This window comes from Hyperoodon ampullatus (genome assembly GCF_949752795.1).
Source record: "Hyperoodon ampullatus genome assembly, chromosome: 19".
NCBI lineage: Eukaryota > Metazoa > Chordata > Mammalia > Artiodactyla > Ziphiidae > Hyperoodon > Hyperoodon ampullatus.
In genome coordinates, this window is record NC_136932.1 from 56,711,928 (window position 1) to 56,731,879 (window position 19,952).

The window sequence follows — 19,952 nt, forward strand, 5'->3', positions numbered from 1 at the left end:
TAGAAATGGAAAATAAAATAAAATAAAAAAGCATGTTATATCGGCGTCATGGAAAGAAATCACCAAGTTTAAGCCTGAGCGTGTGGGTGTGTGACCATGGGCTCCAGCCTGCAGAGACTGTAAGCCGATACGCCAGCGCCCAGGACCAGGGAAGAGAAAGGAAGGATTTAAAAAAAAAAAAAAAAAAAAAAAAAAAAAAAAAAAAAAAGGCAGTCAGTCGTTTACTGTTCCTGCAGTTATTTTTTTAAGACCCTGTCCTGATAAGACAGCTTGCTCGCGGGGGCGGTGCGGACAACTCCTGTCCGGATGAGTTCTCTGAAGGAAGGTACCTGCTGCAGGGGCTTCTGTGCAGTAGTCCCCTCACTCCCGGGATCCGGGGTTCACCACGCGAGGCGTCAGTTTTCTCATCCACAGAGTGGCCGCAAGAACCCCCTGGTGGTCGAGAGGCTCTTCTGAAACCCCGAGCCCAGCGCCCCGCACCCAACCCCCGGAAACCACCGGGGTACGAACGTCGCAACTCGCACGTCACAACCCCGGGGGCCCCGCGCGGCCGCCCCACCCACCACGCTCCCCGCCTGCCCCACGTGACTTCCCGAAAGGCCCGGGGACCGCCCCTCCCGCCGCTCAGTTTCGTTTCCTTGGCGGCCTCCGGACGGTAGTGCAGCAGACGCGGCAGCGGTTCCAGCGCGTCCCGTCGGGTTCCCCCAGGAGCGCCATGGCGGAGCTGTGCCCCCTGGCCGAGGAGCTGTCGTGCTCCATCTGCCTGGAGCCCTTCAAGGGGCCGGTCACCACGCCCTGCGGCCACAACTTCTGCGGGTCGTGCCTGGACCAGACGTGGGCCGTCCAGGGCCCGCCGTACCTATGCCCGCAGTGCCGCACCGGCTTCCAGACGCGGCCACAGCTGCACAAGAACACGGTGTTGTGTGCGGTGGTGGAGCAGTTCCTGCAGGCCGAGCAGGCCCGTCCCGAGATCCCCGACGACTGGACGCCGCCCACCCGGGCCGCCGCCCCCAACGCGGCCGGCCAGGTGTCTTGCGACCACTGCCTGAAGGCGGCCGCCGTCAAGACGTGCCTGGTGTGCACGGCCTCCTTCTGCCAGGAGCACCTGCGACCGCATCTCGACAGCCCCGCCTTCCGGGACCACCCGCTACAGCCGCCCATCCGTGACCTGATGCGCCGCAAGTGCCCGCAGCACAACCGGCTGCGGGACTTCTTCTGCCCCGAGCACGGCGAGTGCATCTGCCACATCTGCGTGGTGGAGCACAAGACCTGCTCGCCTGCGCCCCTGAGTCAGGCCAGCGCTGACCTGGAGGTAGGGGTTGGCGGACAAGGGCCCAGAGGGGCAGCCTGGGCCTGCTGGGTTGTGCAGAGGGCACCAGTGTGGGCATCTTGGCCTACCTGGATCACCTGGGTGTGGGGGATGGGCCTTGCTGGGCCTGAGATCAGGGCAGGGGCATCCCCAGGGTCCAGGTAGAAAGGGGCTGGGAGAACATACAGCCCTTCTGGATCATTCCTGGTCCACCTTCTCTGCCCCCACCTCTCTCACCCATTAAACCGAGGGACGTTGCTTGCCTTCAGCCTAGCACTTGTCTGACATGTTTAGTACAGGGTTTTGAACATCAGATATGAGCGCTAGAGGTTACCTCTGTTCTCTCAATAAATCCTGGTAGCACCCAGGAGGTGGGTATAATTAGTTATTTACAGCTGAGGAAGTGGAGGTTCCGAGAAGTTAACCCAAGTGGCCAAGTGGGCACTGGGCCCCCAGCTGGTCTGACTCCACATTTGCCATTTCTCCCTATGGACCAGCCTCAAAGCCAAGTCCGCAGAGTTCAGAGCATAGGACATTCCTGAGGTCATGTGAGAAAAAGCCTTTGGTGAGCCAGAGACTTCCAGTGACCAGGGAGGGCAGTTATGGGTGGGAGGGTGGGCAGAGGGCCAGGAATCCCTGGATAGGATGCACAGCCAAACTCCTGCACCGTAGCGCCCTATATAGTTCCTGTGCCACTTTAAAGCACAGGACTGGTCCTCATCAGTAAAGTGAGGAGGTGGGACTGGGTGGATTCATTCCTAAGGGGCCTTCTGGGACTGTGATGATTTCAGTGGTTTGGGGATCATAATTGCCCCCTGTGGACTCGAGGCAGAGGCTGAAAAGGTGCAGTCTAACTACCTTTTATTGTATCAGTCTGAGCTCCAGAGTGAAGCCTGATTTCCTTTCACTCTCGCAGTGCTGTCAGGGAGAACAAGGGCTGTCCTTGTGTCATCAAAGGAGACATGAGGCCTGTGGGAGGCTTGCAGTGGCGCCAGGGCCAGGGTGAAGGCTTTGCTCCCGTCCGGGCACGGCTCCTCCCTGGCCTGGTCTGCTTCTCCAGTCTGAGCTGGGTTTCTGTGTACTTCCTCCCTGAGTCCCAGAAGTCAGACCTCAGGCAGTGCCTGACCGTTGACTTTGGAGGTACCACCATCTCAGGCCCAGCCTACCTGGGTCTCTACCTGTTGCAGGAAAGAACCTGCCTGGCCTGCGGAGGCTGGAGCCCTGCTGTGCCCCGCATCCGCTGTAGTTCAGGGCAAGTCACTGAGTTCTCGGAACCTCATCTTCATCCATAAAATGGGATTCATAGCATTCCCTCCCCACCTCCAAGGGTGACCAGGAGGCTCCAGAGGGATGAACTGTGTGGGAAGTGCCTCAAGGCAGGCCCCAGGGTCAGGCTGGTTGACACGGGCTCTGACCGGAGCTGGATGTTGAGATCTGGGTTTGAATTCTGGCTGTGCTTCCTAGCTAGGAACTCAGAAAAAGGGCACAATAATAGTGCCTATCTCAGAAGGTTTTTGGGAGGATTAAATGAGGTGTTCCATAAATGGCGTTTGACAGTTCGCTAATGCTCCATAGAAGTGCCACTATCATTTCTGTTACTCAGAAATTCCCTGAGGAGCGTTTGCTGCATGGAGGGTGTTAGGCTGCCCAGATCTTCTTTGCCTCAGGATGCATGGTTCTGAGGACTAGAGCAGCCTGGCTCCTATCGAAAGACCCTTCTAGAAGTTCTTATCCAGGAGGCTGAAGGCAAGTAGAAGCAGAAGGACCCATTTCCGCCTGGTCTGGAGCCCCAGCTCCCTCTCAGCCTCCAGGGCCCGGAGCCGGAGTCTGCGCCCAGATTACTTGTATGCCATACACACCTGGCTTTTTAATCCTTTTAGCAAGGCTTTCCTGCCATCTCTCCCCTACCCCTCGTTGTCCTGGCTTGCTGAGTCCTTTAACCTGTCTCCTTTTCCAGCCCTGCTGCTGGTCAGTACTGGTGGCACAGCCAGCCCAGCTTGGCTCGGTCACTGGTGTGGGGCGGACTCAGGACTCTGGTGCCTCCTACGTGGAGGACCCAAGTCCCCAGTCTGTGAAGGGATCCTCAGAACTTCGAAAAGTTCTCTGCCCTTGATTAGGGGATTGTCGCTGCTGTCAAAGTCCTTGGGTGGCTTTCCTTTCGTCATCTATAGCCCTGTGGGCCCCTCTCGACTATCAGGGGACTGTTGTATGCATTTGATTAATGGTGGGTAAAATCTTTCAAAATATAGGGTTCAGGGGTGTACTACTAAGAGTGAGTCTTAGAGGTGAAACATTTGGCAGCCCCCAGGTATCCTGAGGTCTCTTCCAGCCCTGAGACCTGTGAGGCCAGATCTGCCTGGGCCTGGCCTTCTGCCTTTGGCCCACAGTTCATCTTGGCCACTGTTAGAGACCAGGTCAAAGGGCATTGTCACAGAGGTCACATCTGAAGCACTATCAATGACTTGGGCTTTTGGGGTTGAGTTAGTGTGGCCTTGGTCTCTGCTTCTAGCCTTTACATGTGACTCTCTCTGGGTTGTTCAAATCCAGAGTCAAGGTCACTGGTGGAGTGGGAGAGGCAGGGAAGAGGAAGGGAGGGCCAGAGTATTGTTGAGCCAGCTAGTTAGGGGACGTACATTTTTTTCTAGAGTTTGCCTGTGTGCTCAGTTTGGACACAAGTCTGTAATTGTAACACCAGGACCTTGTAACAGTAGTTACTAGCGATGTGACCTAAAGCCACTTAATTACTCTGCTTCAGTGACCTCCTCTGTAAAGGGGGGATAACCCTCTACCTCCTAGTGTTGTTTTTAGCTTTACATAGTTAATACATGGAAAGCACTAGAACAATGCCTGGCTTGGAGTAAGTACATGATAAACACTAGCTGCCATTATGGTAGTGGTGGTGGTGATTTTCTTACCCATTTCTATGCCCCAGCATTTCACCTGAGTAGGGTGAAATTGGATATTGATTATGAAAATTTATGGCAATACTAAGAGGCCTTGGGTGATATTAGCTGCCACTGTGCATAATTTACCTTTGTATCTGAAGGCTAGGGGCCTAGCCATTCTGAATCACCTTAGTTCAGTTTCAGGGACTGAACTGTCGATGGCTGGTTTACTGCTGGTTCGTCCCTATTCCTAGGGTTTAGCCCTTGGAGGTCCCTGCCTGTGGGGCTTATCAAGTGAGCCTTAGACTCTGATTTTTGTCCACCTGCCTCTCCGAGGCTGACAGAGGCCCTCCCAGCTGTCTTCCGGAACTGGCAGATGGCTCTGGGAGAACAACCCCCGATGCCAGGCTTATCTCTCCGGGTTTCCTTCTTCTGGATCTTAATTACATAATCCTTCCCTGCTTTCTTAGCTCCCCATTGGTTTTTAGTAGATCCCCCTCCCCCAATATTGTGTCTGCTTTTCTGGTTGTTTGCAGTGGGAGGCTTGGTTTGAACAACCCCATCTGCCGCTTTCTGAAGCAGCTGCCCCAGCTCGTTCTGTCTGTGTGAGCTTGACCACCTTACTGTCCTCTTTGCCTCAGTTTCATCATCTATAAAATGGGTGCTAGTGAAGAAGCTCATAATAATCCAAGCTGAAATTTACTAAGGCCATTTGTCCTAAGATCCAGGCACTATGCTGAGGACTTACACTGCTTCAGTTAATTCTCCTACTAGCCCCGCGGGGTGGGAACAGTTGCGTTGATATCTATTTCATGGCCAAAGAAACAAGTGAGAGACAGTTGGAGATCTGGGTATTGAGTCTGGTCTGTCTGGCTCCAAATCCTATCCCTGTAACTTCTTTACTATCCAGGTCCCCTGGAAGGATGAAAGGAGGCAGTAAATATGAGAATGCTTCAAAAAGCTACAAGCAGGGACTTCCCTGGCGGTCCAGTGGTTAAGACTTCACCTTTCAGTACAGAGGGTGTGGGTTTGATCCCTGGTCAGGGAGCTAAGATCCCACATGCCTCGTGGCCAAAAAACCAAAACATAAAACAGAAGCAATATTGTAACAAATTCAATAAAGACTTTAAAAATGGGCCACATCAAAAAAAAAACTTAATAAGAAAAAAAGCTACAAGCAGGTGAGACTTGGGGTGGTGGAAACACCTGTGGGATAGACTTGAGGGCAGTCGCTGGTGTTGGGTGCTGGTGAGGGGCTGGATGGGGTGTTTTCTCACTCGGTTTGTTTTCTCTGCAGAACAAGTTGAGGCATAAACTGACTGTCACGTACAGTCAGATCAACGGGGCGTCGAAAGCACTGGAGGACGTGAGAGCCAGGCAGCAGGACGTGCGGGTGAGTGACAGGGCTCCCTGCCACCAGCCTGGCCCTGGAGCCTCCCTTCACCTCTGGGGAGGACAAGGCTTGTGTCAGGTTCACTCACAGTGTCAGAATTCAACTTCAACCTTGCAGAACATGCAAAAAGCTATGTGCCCAGAGAGATCCTTCACAGACTCAAAGCCTACCTATAAGCCCAACCATTAAAAATTAGGGTTAAAATATAGTAATATAAAAAGTGGTTATGGGGCTTCCCTGGTGGCGCAGTGGTTGAGAGTCCACCTGCCGAGGCAGGGGACACGGGTTCGTGCCCCGGTCCGGGAGGATCCCACATGCCGTGGAGCGGCTGGGCCCGTGAGCCATGGCTGCTGGGCCTGTGCGTCCGGAGGCTGTGCTCCGCAAGGGGAGAGGCCACAACAGTGAGAGGCCTGCGTACCGAAAAAAAAAAAAAAAAAGTGGTTATGATTTAAGGGGGAGAAAAACAGGAAATAAAAGTTGCATCTATTTATTTTTAAAAAGTGTATTTGTTTCTAGGGTGACTGTAACAAGTTACTGCAGACTTGGCTTACAACAGAAGTGTGGTCTCCCACAGTTCTGGAGGCCAGAAGTCCAAATTCAAAGTGTCGACAGGGCCACACTCTTTCCGAAGGTTCTGGGGAAGAATCCTTCCTTGCCTCTTCCAGCCTCTCGTGGCTCAGGCATTCCTTGGCTTGTGGCTGCATCACTCCAATCTCTGCCCCTATCTTCACATGGCCTCCTCCGTCTTCTCCTTTTTTGTCTCTAATAAGGACACTTGCTATTGGATTTAGAGCTCACCTGGGTAATCCAGGATGATCTCATCTCAAGATTCCTACCCTAATTACATCTGCAAAGACTCATTTTCTAAGTAAGTTCTGAAACGTGGACATATCTTTTGGGGGGCTGCCATTCAACCCATTACAGGAAGTATAGGAAAAAAGACTGGAAGGAAATATAGTAAAGGAATAGTAGTGCAAGTGGTGGAGTGGTAGAATTAGGGATATTTTTTTCCCTCTAGTTTTTTTACAGTTTTTATAAGGTTACAATGCTTTTATATTGAAAGAAGATTTGATTTTTAAGCATCCTGGTCTGGAGGTGCAGCATTCAGTTTTATTGCCACAGCTGTGGCTTAATTAGAGGAAATCTGGGTTAGAATACTAGCCTGTGCTGGCAGATCTCTGAGCCTTAGTTTTGAAGCAATCACAACTTCTTTCCAGAGGTGAGTTATGAGGCTTAAATGAAAGGATGCACATGAAAATACCTGTATCAGTTGGGGGGCAGGCTAAACTGCTGTAGCAGAGGTACCCCCTCAAAATCAGAGGTTTAAATAAGATAGCCGTTTATTTTGCTTCCTGTGACAGTTCAGGTGAAGAACCCAGGCTGGTGGGACCTGAGCAACCCAGGCTACTGGGATGGCTGTGCTCCACGTGATCCTTCAGAGTTCAGGCTCTTTCCTTTTTATTGCCCTTCCTCATCTCTTTGGTTGCAGCTGGGTCACCGTTACATCTTTTCTCTAGCCTGTGAGAAGGGGGACAGGGAAGGAGAGTGTTGCCATTATCACTTTTGCTCCTGTTGTGAGCAGCTTAGTCACATGACCAAGCCCAGCTGCAGGGGATGCTGGGAAATGTAGTCTGTGGCTGGGCAGCCACGTGCCGGTCTAAACTCCAGGGGTGTTCTCTTACTGACGGGAGCAGAAGGAGGATGAATACTCAGCGACATTGGTAGTCACATTGGAGGTGGCAGGGTAAAGTGTTGGTTAAAGAAATAATTGAATTCCCGGGACTTCCCTGGTGGTCCAGTGGTTAAGACTCCGTGCTTCCACTGCAGGGGGCACGGGTTCAATCCCCAGTCGGGGAACTAATATCCCATATGCCGCGCAGTGTGGCCAAAAAAGAAAGAAAAAGAAATAATTGAATTCCAGTCTTCCTGTCCCTCTTATGTGTGTTTCTGTTTGTCACGTTTGATTCTGAGCCATTGAGGTTTCCCAACATGTAAAGTGAAACTGCAACTTCTAGAGCAGTGCTGTCTACTAGAAATATAAAGTGAGCCTTATACTGTATATAACTCTAATTTGAATAACACATGAAATTAATTTTAATAATATATTTTATTTAACTCAGTATATCCAAAATATTATTTTAATCAGTATAAAGTATTAATGAGGTATTTCAAATTCCTTTTATTTTACACTTACAGCACATCTTAACTTGGACTAGCCATAGTTCAAATGCTCTGTAGCTACATGTAGCAAGTAGCTATGGTATTGGATAGTGCAGTTCTAGAGGAAATTTTCTAGAGCAGCTTCATACCCTTTAAAAAAATTACTCATGAACTGCTTTCCAGCTTAAGAAGTAAAATATCGCCATGGAAGATGAAGCCCCTGCTTTGCTTCTCCCTTTTTATATTCCCCTTCCTCTCTTCCAGAAGTAACCACTATCCTGAATTAATCCATTCCCATGTGTTTCTTTATACTTTTGATATGTATGTATGTATTCCTTTGGCAATAAATACTACCATTCTGTTTGTTTCTAACCTTTATGTAAGGAGCATCATACTGTACGTCTTCTTCTACAAGTTGTTTTTCCCTTATTACTGTTTAATATTCCATCCTGTGAATAATTTTCCGTCTTCTATTGATAGACATTCAGGTTGTTTCCAGGGTTTTGCTAATTCAAACAGTGCTGCTTAGAGCATTCTTGTGTATCTCTTGGGCAGGTTCTGAGATTTTTTTCTTTCTTTCTTTACTCAGTTGCATGGGGTCTTAGTGGCGGCAGGTGGGCTCCTTAGTTGCGGCTCCAGGACTCCTTAATTGTGGCTCGCCAGCTCCTTAGTTGCGGCACGTGGGCTCCTTTCTTGCGGCTCACGGGCTCCTTAGTGGTGGCATGAGAACTCTGAGTTCCAGCATGCATGTGGGATCTAGTTCCCTGACCAGGGATTGAACGCAGGCCCCCTGCATTGGGAGCACGGAGTCTTATCCACTGCGCCACTAGGGAAGTCCCCAGATTTTCTCTAGAGTATATTCCTAGACTGAGTTGTTGGGTCAAAGGGTATGAGCACCTTCAAATACACCAGATCTTGCTCTCCAAAGTGGTTGCGTCTGTTTGTATTCCCATGAAGTATAGGTAAGAGTTCCTGGCGCTCCATGTCTCAGGCTTAGCTTTTTTTGCCAGTCTGATGGATGCCCTCTTGTTTTGGCTTCTCAGGAGGCTGCACACATGAAGATGGACCAGCTTAGACAAGAATACATGGAAATGAAGGCTCTCATTGATGCCTCAGAGGCCAACTCCACACGAAAGATAAAGGAAGAGGAGAAGAGGGTCAGCAGCAAGTTCGACAACATTTATCAGATTCTCCTCAAGAAGAAGAGTGAGATCCAGACCCTGAAGGAGGAGATTGAACTTGCCCTGAGCAAGGGGGACGAGTATGAGTTCCTGGAGGTGGGTCCAGATGCGGACGTTGAACACGCTTTCTGTCTAGCGTCATGATGTTGACTGTGGTGCACGGGGGCCCTCGAGGAGCTGAGGCTGTATGAGGTCATGGGAAGCATCCCTGAGACACATGCTGTGTTAGTTTTCTACATTTCATGACAACTTACCACACACTGAGTGGCTTAGAAGGACATCTATCTGTTATCTCACGCTTTCTGTGGCTCAGGGCATGGCTGAGGTCTCACCAGGCTACATTCCTTCTGGAGCTCAAGGTTGTCTTCCAAGCTCACATTCTTGTTGGCAGAATTCAGTCCCCTGTGGTGCAGGACTGGGGTCCCCATGTCCTTGCTGGCTGTCAGCAGGGGCCACCCGCAGTTCCTAGAGGCTGCTGGGATTTCCTCGCTGTGTGGCCCTCTTTCGAGTTGGCAGCCGGCTTCTTCAAAACCAGCAGAGAACTTCTCCTTCCGGGAAAGCCCAGTTCCTTTTTTAAGGACTTTTACCTGATTCAGTGAGGCCCACCTGGGAGAATCATCTTTTTGATTAACTCAAAACCAACAGATTTGGGATCTTAATGACATCTCAGTATTCCTTCAGTTTTTCCATGTAATGTAACCTAACCATGGAGTAATATCCTTTCATACTCAGTGTCATGCTCATACTCAGGAGGAGAGGATGTATAGGATGTGTTCCCGGGGCAGGCGGGAGTCTTGGGGGCCATCTTAGCATGCTGCCTACTGCATAGGCCTCCACCGCTTGCCTCCATCCCGCCCCTGCACGGCCCCTGGAAGTGTCTCTCTGAAGCACAGGCACCACTCCCCGCCCTTTCTGATTTCACATTCCCGCAGGGCCTTGGTGACCAGCCTGCCTTTGCCAGCCACCCCCTGCCCAGGCCCCGTCCTCTGACCACAACAGAGCACCCCTCCGATGCACCGGGCATCGGGAGGGGATGCCGTGGCCGGCCTCTGCCTCGCACACCCCGTCCTTTGTCCAGGGCAACCCCAGTTCCCCCATCTTCCTCAGATCCCGTTATTCTCCCATTGCTGGTGATCCGGAGCATGTCACCCGCCTCTGCTCTTGCCCTCGACAACGTTGTTTTAGATGTGCTTGTTTTCATGTCTGTTTAACAGGCTGTCAGGGGGCGGTCCAGTGGTTAAGACTCCGTGCTCCCAATGCAGGGGGTGTGGGTTCAATCCCTGGTCAGGGAACTAAGATCCCACATGCCGCACAGCGTGGCCAAAAAAGAAAAAAAGAAGAAAAAAAGGCTGTCAGCTCTTTTCGGGCGGGGCCCTTCATCCTCCTAGCATGTCCAGTGCACAGCAGAGTGTCTGGCATGTGGCAGATGTTCTGGGGAGGCTCGTTGCTTTGGTGACGTGCTGCTTTGACACGTCAAAGGCCCAGATTCCATGTTCAGGTCCTGAAGAAGGACAGGAGTGCCTGGCGATCTCCTCTTCTCTGTTCAGGATCTTCTAGCCACACCTAGGCTGGGTGGCATTAAGTTTCATCTCACGTGCTCATTCCTGTTTGTTGACCTAGCTGCCTTGAGCTCTTACAGAAGGATTCTGAGTCCACATCTGGTCCTCTTGATACTGTAGGGCCTGATTTGGTCTCCAAGTTTGGGACCTTCTGTAAGATCCTTCTTTTTCGTTGGATATGTGGCTGAATCCTGCAGCCTTCTGGTCATTCCTGTCTATTTTCAGGACATGTGTTCAGAGCTGGTCCTTGCGGGATGGAGATGGTGATGAGTCTCCTGTACTTTTTCAGCCACAGCTGGAGGGGTGGAAAGAGCATTATCCGTGGGGGTCAGGAGATCTGGGTCCCAGCTTTGGCCCTGCCACTAATTGGCAGAGGTCCTGGCAAGACACTTGTCATTTTTTTTGTTTGTTTTTTTGCGGAACCCGGGCCTGTCACTGTTGTGCCCTCTCCCGTCGCGGAGCACAGGCTCCGGACGCGCAGGCTCAGCGGCCATGGCCCACGGGCCCAGCCGCTCTGTGGCACGTGGGATCCTCCTAGACCGGGGCACGAACCCATGTCCCCTGCATCGGCAGGCGGACTCCCAACCACTGCGCCACCAGGGAAGCCCGACACTTGTCATTTTTGACTTCGGTTTTCCCATTTGTAAGGTGAGCGACCTCTGAGGGTCCTTCCAGCTCCAGATCGCTGTGTCTTGAAGTGGCACTTTAACCCCCCAGTGACCTCTGGCTCTAATTTGAGAGGCTGATTAGACTTAGTGCCCATGGGCACAGGGAAGCTCCTTCTGGGGTTCATGAGGCCTGAGCCCAGGCCCTGGCTTCACCAGAGCTGCCTGAACTAACCCCCTGGCTTGTTGCAGAAAGCAGCAAAACTGCAAGGAATCACAACGAAGCCAGTCTACGTCCCCAAGGTGGAGCTGAATCACGAGCTGATAAAGAGTGTCTGTCAGGGCACCTCTGAGCTCAAAAATGAGCTGAAGCAATACCTCAGACAGTCCCAGGACAAGAAGCCTGAGGAGCTCATCATCCCAGGTAACTATTAGCAACCTCCTATGCTTTCCACTGGGACCCCTGAAATGGGATGTGTCCCCTCAGTGTTTTGGGGTGGGAGAGAAATCTTGATCTGGAGAGCATTGGGGCTTGAGTTTCGGGGGTTACAAAACATCTGCCCTCCATCTAGGAGGTAGTGGGGAGTTTTTGCCTCATCCTGAGATTGTAGCTGTCCTTCCTAAAATACTTTTTGGGGCTGGATGTTATGAAGGGTCTTTCTAGATAGGCTTTTTTTTTTTTTGTCTGAGCCTGAGGTTGGTTCAGATGGGTTGAATGGATTCTGGGTTGTCAGTGTTATTTGGTAGGGGAGTGGCTAGTTTGGGGGTCAGAGAAACATGGAATTCCTCCTTGATACACCCCCTACCCTTCCACTTACATCCAACCCATTGTCAGATTTTGCCTCTTAAACATCTCCTGATTCAGTCAGCTGATTTCACTGCCAGCCACCGTTCACCTGCTCTCCGTTGCAATCACCTGTGGCAGCTTCCTAACGAGTCTCTCTGCATCCACTCCTGTTGCAGCTGGAGAGGACTTTTCAGGATGCAAATCTGATTTCTTGGCACCTTCTCCCCTGCCTCCTGTTCAGAGACTTTCCATTGCTTTTAGATTGCAGACCAGACTCTCGACCCTGGCTGTCAACCCCTGCCTGGTCAGGCCCCGTCTGTCTCTTTAGCCCTGAAGTTACCCCCTCCTCCCATACACCCCTCCACACTCTACAATTCTTCAAATATGTTAAGCTTAAAAAAAAAAAAAAAAAAAGTTAAGCTTCCTGCCCCAGGGCCTTTGTACATGCTCCCCCACCGCCTAGAGGGCTCACACTCCACCACCTTCACCAGGTGACCCCTCTCACCCTTCAGAGATCAGTTGAAACATTACATTTCTCAGCAAACCTCCCCCGTTGCCACTCCTGCTCCTCAGCCCAGGTTGCCGGGTCCTTATCATCCCTTGGGGCCCTTTGCGCACCTGTCATTTTACTCCTCCTTGCCATTTCCGTGTGTCTCCCCCACCAGACTGTGATCACTGAGGGCAGGGGCTGGGTCTGTTTTCATCCAACACTCTCCCCAGCGCCTGGCACAGAGGGGAAAGCCATTGATGAATTAGCCCTGCATATGTGTTTTCCTGCTGTGTCAGTGATCACTGGTCTGGGGTCGGAGGGATGAGAGAAACCAGAGGGAAAGGAGCTACCACGACGTGCCAGGCATCTCGATCTCACCACCACGAGCGAAGGGAGTCACCCCCGTCATACGTCGGAAGAAACCAAAGCTCAGAGACGGTTCAGAGGTCGTGGAGCTGGGTGCTGGTGGAGGAAAGACTCCGCCCCGGCTGCATTTTAAGGCAGAGAAAAGAGGGAACACACCAGATTGGTCTTTCAGTTATCCTGTTTCTAGTGCTTATAAATGATGGGATGGGGAAGGTCAGCGGAAATCAACTTTGTAAGCCCTCTCCCCGCCTGCCGACGGCGGGGCTGGCTCCTAGGCTTGGTTTGGAAGAGCCGCATAGACTACCCTCTTCTTCTTTGGCACAGGGGTCCCTGGAGGACATGACCTGCCGCACACGCCGAAACCCCCACGGCCCGTGAAGAAGATCCCAAGTAAGTAAAGTAACCCCACCTCTGTCCCTGGGGCAGCAGCGACTGTGGCAGGCGGTGCTCGGGCTGAGGCACTGGCAGGCGTCACGGCTCCTTTCAGTGGGGCCCAGCCCACCCCTGGCTCCGCGGGGCCCGGGCGCACCTGGAGGCAAGGGCTGCCTGACCCCGCTGAGGGGAGGTGGCAGGAGTGTTGCAGGAGCCCTGCTGGGGCACGCGGGAGGACCGGCCATCAGCACTGGATGTTCTGACTGCCTGGAACAGCAAGATGACCGAAGCTGGCTTGTCTTGAGAAATACTTACGATGCCTGAGTTCTGGCATTTGGGGTGACCCCCTGAGCAGAGGCTGAGCCTCACCATAGCCCAGTGCCGTTCAGCCTCGGGTTGGGATGTGTTTCTGCCATCACAGAGCTCTTCAGCCTTTCTTCCGTGTTGCCCTCCTTTGCTCTTACCTCTCAGGCCCTTTTAGAGATGTTTTTCCTAATCACCCCCATCCATGAAATTTTACTACCACACGTATGACCTACCTGTTTATACACTGTGCTTTTGTACCTAAAAAGAACACGTGTTTTCCAGCCTTCTCTCCCCCTCACCTCCTAAGAATCCATTTTTGCTCCCCCTTGGGGGCGAAATCACCCTTGTTGAGGTGGGCCTGGGGTGAAGAACGGTCCTCAATTTCCTCGTCTATCAAATTTGGACCATAATGATGTCCACCCCATGGGATGATTGCGTGAGGTTCACATGGGACACTGATGGTGACAGCTCTTTAAAGGACAGGCCTGTGTCACCGAACTGTGGGCCAAAAAGTTAGTGAGGACGGAGGAGGGCTGCCCTCCGCTGGGTGGCTGGGGTGAGAGAACTCCGGGCTGGTTTTTGTTGTTGTTTGCTTGGTGTCAGTGTTTAGTGGTTGCCTTTGGCAGACAAATGTGTGGTACCAGTTCCTGAGTGGAATGGGGTCGGGGACGGGGATGCCTGGGGCAGGTGAGGAGGGAGCCATCGGCGCAGCCTGAAAACGTGGAAGGGCACCTTGTGTGAAGAGGGAGGCGCTGTGAACCTGTGGCCTCCTCAAGGCACAGCCCCTGGAAGCCTCCTTCCCGCTCCCCCACCTCATAAGCCCCCGCTCTTCACGCGAGTGAGCTGTGGGGGGGCTGAGGCGGGGAAACAGGCAAGGAAAGGGCAGGCTCATCACTGCATGAGGCTCCTAAGAATTGCGACGACTGGGGAGGGGGCCCTTTGCCTGAGGCCAAGGTCATAGCCCGGGGTCCTGCCAAGATGCTGGTCCAGCGGCAGTGGGGGAGATGGGGAGAGTGGGAACGACTCCTGAGAAATACGGCTCTGAAGCGGGAGGAATGGGGAGCCAGTGGGGCATGTGGGACCACGGAGGGTCTGGTGGGGAGAGCGAAGGGCTGGTCTGGAATGTACCGGATCCTGCAGGCAGGCTGGAATGAGATCCAAAACCCGCCTTGTCATGTCAGCGGTGGGGAAAGTGGCAGAAAGGGAACCTGAAATGTAGCCTGCTCAGACCTGAGCCCTCATCGCAATCCCAGGGGCTTGTAACAGACAGACTTCTCAGCCCCACCCCCAGACTCTCAGTTTCGGCTGGTCTGGGTGGGTCTGAGAATGTGCATCCCTACAGCTTCCCCGGTGATGCTGATGCTACTGGTTTGGGGACCACGCTTTGAGGATGGGTGTTTTAGCTAAACTCAGTTCCCACAGGCACACACTCGTGATAAAGACTAAAGACTAAAGACTATCGTGATACTTGGCAAGCACAGTTTTTTGGCTGGCTCCCTATGTGGGTCTTTTTTTGTGTTTGTTTTTGCATTTTTTCTTTTGTGGAGATATAATTTAATACTACAGTAAAATGCCCAGATCTTAAAAGTAGAGTTAGATTAATTTTGACAAATGCATACATCTGTGTTACCATTACCCAAATCAGGATAAAGATTTCCATTATTCCAGGAAATTCGTTCATACCCCCTCCCTACCAAAACCGTGATTCAGGTTTCTATCACCGTAGATTAATATGCCTGTTGACCCCTTATATTTTTCAAGTTAAAACATCCTAGCTTTATTTGTATGGGTCACATTAGTGCATTGATTGTTATTATGGTGTTTTGAAAGTGGCATTGTGTTTAAAATATGTTAATTCTGAAATTTTTCTTTTTCAGAAGAAGAAAAGAAACCCAAGAAACCTCGTAAGTTACGCATTTCTGCATCTTTTTGTTTCTTGAGTGCCTGAGTGTAGAACTAAATGCCAGCAGGGAAAGCTGAGCCATGGGTTTGGGGGTCTGGGCTCTGTGACCGTGTCCCGTGCTGGCAGCCGGGCCCGGGCTTGGAGGTGGCAAGTGTAAACGCGTAAGACCAGTAGGATGAGTGTTGCCCTGTCTGGACTCATTTGTGTCACCTGGCTGTCCAGGTGTGTGTTTGTGGAAGCAGCTCTTGAGAATCAGCGTGGGAGGGAGTATAGGCCATCAGGTCACTCTGTCATGTCCCCAACTCATGCGTCTCCTCCCTCAGCCCCAGTCATTGCCTCAGCCAGCAAGCTTCCCACCTTCGGAGCCCCAGAACGTTTAGTGGATCTCAAACAAACTGGCCAGGAGGGTGAGTTCTGGTGGGCCAGGGGCAGTGGGCTGCCCACTCTGAGTTTGTTCTGAAAACGTCTCTCTGTTCTTCATCCAGCTGAGGCCAAAGTCCCCAGCGGACCGCCGATCCTGCTGTCTCTCAAGGCCAAGGTGCTGGAGAACTTCCTAGCCAAGTCCAGGCCTGAGCTCCTGGAGTGTGAGTAGCTGCTGGCTTGCTTACCCTTGCCCCTGTCTAGCTTGGTCAGCCTCTCCCCTGGAGGACCCACCGCGCTCTACTCTGTCACATCCTTACTTGCTCCCCTCTGGCTTCCAGCCCGGAAGCGGTGGGAGTTCCTTCCTCCAGGCCAGCCTAGGGGCCACCCGCCCGTAGCTTCACCCACAGAGCATCCTCCACTTGTGCTCACTTCCACGCAGTGGCCATAACCTCTCTCTGCAAAGTGCGCCCTGGCCCTCTTTTCCCCACAGCCACGGCAGGCTCGGTGGGGAGCAGTGGATGCCCGGTTCTCGGGCCGGCGCCAGAGAACCTCCTCCCACCGCCCCCGATTTGTGGAGCCCCCTGTGCTCTGTGATACAGCCGTGTAAGCAGAGGAAGTGAGTTCTAGGGACTTAGGATCTTAGAGGACATTTTCCCAGGCCATTCATTGTGCCCTGGGGGAAAACCAGTGCAAAGTATCCTTCCCTGAGCCCCCGAGCCAGGGAGTGGCAGATAAGCCCAGTCCCGAATTCCCAAGCTAGGGATTTGTCCTCCTCTGCCTGCTGTCTCCCACTGGTCCGGGGTTCCCTGTGAGCGGAGGGGCAGAGATGGGTGTGTCTTGGGGAGGAGGTGGAGGTTGAGGACAGCACTCATCTCTGCTCTGTCTTCGGACTTGCCAGACCTGGCTGGAAGTGTGGCAGGAGGGGCGGGGAGGCCACGCTCGTGTCCCAACCAAGGAGCACGTTCAGGTCATTGCTGTGCTTACAGACCGTGATTGGTTCCTCGTTGCAACCGATTAAAGTCTAGACCGCTTAGCTCTCTACTTGTGGCTCCATGTGTCCCTCTCCTCCTGCTGTGGCCTCTGCGCTCCCAGCTGCCCAGCCTTCCCTGGTCCCAGCACCTGTCCGCCGTCCTCGTGACTCCACGTCTGCCGTCACTGTCCCCTCTGCCGAGCACAGCCTTTCTCCCTCCTCTGCTGTCCTCTGTTTAGTTCTCCTCCTCTTCCTGTCGCTCATCTCCAATCCTAGCCCACCTGTGGAGTGTTCCCCTGTGCTCTCCCCACCCTTTAGCCGTTGCCCCGTGGCTGTGTCCCTCCGGCAGTGTGCCCGCCCTTTAGCAGAGTGCAGGGCCCATAGTGTTGTCATCACTGACGGGCTTGCCTTGCCTGTGGGAGTGTGAACTCCATGAGGCCAGGCACCATGTCTGGTTCATGGCTATACATCCTGCACAGAATCTGGCATAAGGCAGGGGCTCAATAAATGGTTTTAGATGGAGGAATAGACAGAGAGATGGGTGACTAATAGATGCACAGATGGCTGGATTGATGGATAGAGAGATGGACAAATGTCTGCCTGGCTAGACAGAATGGATGGATGGATGGGCGGATGGGTGAAACAAATGAATAAATATGACCAGTTAGGGAAAGGACTGAAAGTGAGGGCACTTTGGGCTCCTTGTAATTGACTCCTTGGTGCTCTCTTAGATACTATTAAAGTCATCCTGGACTACAACACTGCCCACAACAAGGTGGCTCTGTCTGAGAACTACACCGTAGCTTCTGTGGCTGACACACCCCAGAACTACCGACCACATCCCCAGCGGTTCACATACTGCTCTCAGGTGTTGGGCCTGCACTGCTACAAGAAAGGGATCCACTACTGGGAGGTGGAGCTGCTGAAGAACAACTTCTGTGGGGTGGGCATCTGCTATGGCAGCATGGAACGGCAGGGCCCCGAGAGCCGGCTTGGCCGCAACAGTGCCTCTTGGTGCGTGGAGTGGTTCAATACCAAGATCTCTGCCTGGCACAACAACGTGGAGAAAACCCTGCCCTCCACAAAGGCCTCGCGCGTGGGCGTGCTTCTCAACTGCGACCATGGCTTTGTCATCTTCTTCGCCGTGGCTGACAAGGTCCACTTGTTGTACAAGTACAAGGTGGACTTTGCTGAAGCTCTGTACCCGGCCTTCTGGCTGTTCTCCACAGGTGCCACACTCTCCGTCTGCTCCTCCAAGTAGGCGGGCTGTGGACGCTTGGCCTGACGGCCTGTGCGCTGCCCAGGACTCTAGTGAAAATGCTGTAGGTGGAGCTCTGGGGGAGGTTCCTGAGAGTCCCCAAGGGCCGAAAGGATGGGAGGGGAGCTGGTGAGGGTGGGAGGACAGGGAGATGGGATAAGGGGACGGGTTTGGCCAGGGAAAGGGACGGGGCGATGGCGTTATGGGTGAGGAAGCCTTTCTGCCTCCCGGTGCCCCAGGCAGGATGACCCCCTCCCCTTGTGCTGGTAGATCTCCAGGCTGCCGGGTGGCCGGGTGGGGCTTTGGGGAGTGAAGTCATTAGTGCCCCCCTGCTCTTGGACACAATCTATAGCCACTGTGGGTTCTTCCTTAAGCCTCTGGTGTCTGCCTCTCTGCTGTCTGGAGTAGCCTTCAAATCTTGGAGTTTTGATGATTCTCTACAGAGCTACTTAACTCTATAGATTTTTTAAAAAAATTCCAAAGTCACTGAATTTCATTATTACTCATCCTCCACTACCTACATGTGGGAGTTGGGGTGAATGCTCAGACTTCTGGTTATTTTCTGGGCTTGAGGGAAGCTGCGCACAACAGGTCTCCACCCAGACCAGAGTTTCCCAAAGAAGTACGTCCTTTTCCTCCACTGTTTCCCTTTTGTCTTGGACCTCAACACCCCATCCATGGTTTTAAAATGTTTAGTCCAACCGGAACCTTTTCAGTCTAAGGTTTCAAACCATAATCTGAATCAGCCTGTTTTGGATTTGTGATTCAGGGTCAAGGTGACCCAGGTCCCATGTGGCTAGAAACCCCTCCCACTCTCATGTATTATGAAAGGCATCTCAGCAGAGACGCCTTGGTTGCAACTACGGAGCTTTCTTCCCCTAGCCCAGGCTTTGGGGCAAGGCTCTTCACCAGGCAAGAGGGACCCTGACTGTGTTCACAGTTGGTGGTTTTGTTCTGATTAGAGCATCTTTTGCCTTCTTACTGATGACTCTCCTCAGCGATAGCCTCTGTTCCCCAGGATTGTGAGATCCTGCACTGGCTGGTGGAGATGCCACCGTGGCCAGCACAGTTGAACGTTCAACTAAGCCCGCTGTCAGGCAGACAGGCCAGGTGTGGCTGCCTCAGGGACCATACTAGGTCACCTGCTGGCCTGACTACCTATGGCCAGAAGGGCCTTCTGGCAGATCCATGGGAAACAGCAACATTCCTGTTCAACCCAGCACTGGTCCTTGTGTGAGTTAGAGGCCTGTCACCGGCCCTATAGCCCTTTCTACTTTCTTCCTCATTTGAGCCAATTCCAGATGTAGGAATTGACCAGGCAAAAGGTCAGGAAGACTTAAGGACCAGGGAGGAAAGAAGCTGCCAGGCTTAAGCACAAGGGGCTATTTTTCCTGCAGTGTTTCTGTGCAGTGAAAATAACCCCAGTCCAGTCAGGGCGGGAGTGAATGGATTGCTGGGATTTCCCAAGCTCCTTATATCCTGACATTGTCAGGATGTAAGTCCTGATCCCTAAAGTGAGAGAAATGTAACCTCTTGTGGTGAAATGTGTCCTGCTCTGGGCTTTGCCGAGAGGAGAGCTGAGGTCAGGCTCCTTGTGGTATGAAAAGGACAATACCACTGGAGACACAGGGACCCCCGGCCTTTCCATATGGATGTTTGACAAGTGAGCGCTTCTGGAGCCTTGTGCTGGGTCCCCAGGGCACTCTAGTCAGGCCCAGAGCACTTGATATTTCTGACAGATGTGTTCATCTGTGTCACCTCCCAACAAGTACTTCCACTTCCCTGGGAGAGAAATCATCTTTGCAGGGAAGATCCCCCTGCAATAGCTGAAATGTGGTTTTTAAAAGTTTTCTTCCTTTGCTCCTGGGAAGAAAAGTTCTTTGTTGATTCTTCTCTGCTCTTGGAGATGGTCCAAAGCATCTTCATTGACCTCCTGAAACAAAAGCCTTGTTTGAAGCCAGTTTATACTCGGGAAGCAGCTGGGTTTAGAGGAGAATGCCGAAGATTAGACCATGGGTCCTGCTTGGGCTCTTCTGCAGAGATGA

At 52.4% G+C, this 19,952-nt stretch overlaps 1 protein-coding gene across 1 annotated transcript; it reads left to right on the plus strand.

Moving 5' to 3' along the window:
• Nucleotides 1-715: 715 nt before the first annotated feature.
• On the plus strand, nt 716-17,910 carry TRIM25 (tripartite motif containing 25; the record flags this gene model as incomplete). Its single annotated transcript, XM_079725001.1, has 9 exons — nt 716-1,312; nt 5,492-5,587; nt 8,791-9,024; nt 11,345-11,516; nt 13,060-13,125; nt 15,291-15,317; nt 15,640-15,723; nt 15,802-15,900; nt 17,381-17,910. 9 exons carry the CDS (start codon nt 716-718, stop codon nt 17,908-17,910), a joined length of 1,905 nt encoding a protein of 634 aa, XP_079581127.1.
• Between the last annotated feature and the right edge of the window lie 2,042 nt (nt 17,911-19,952).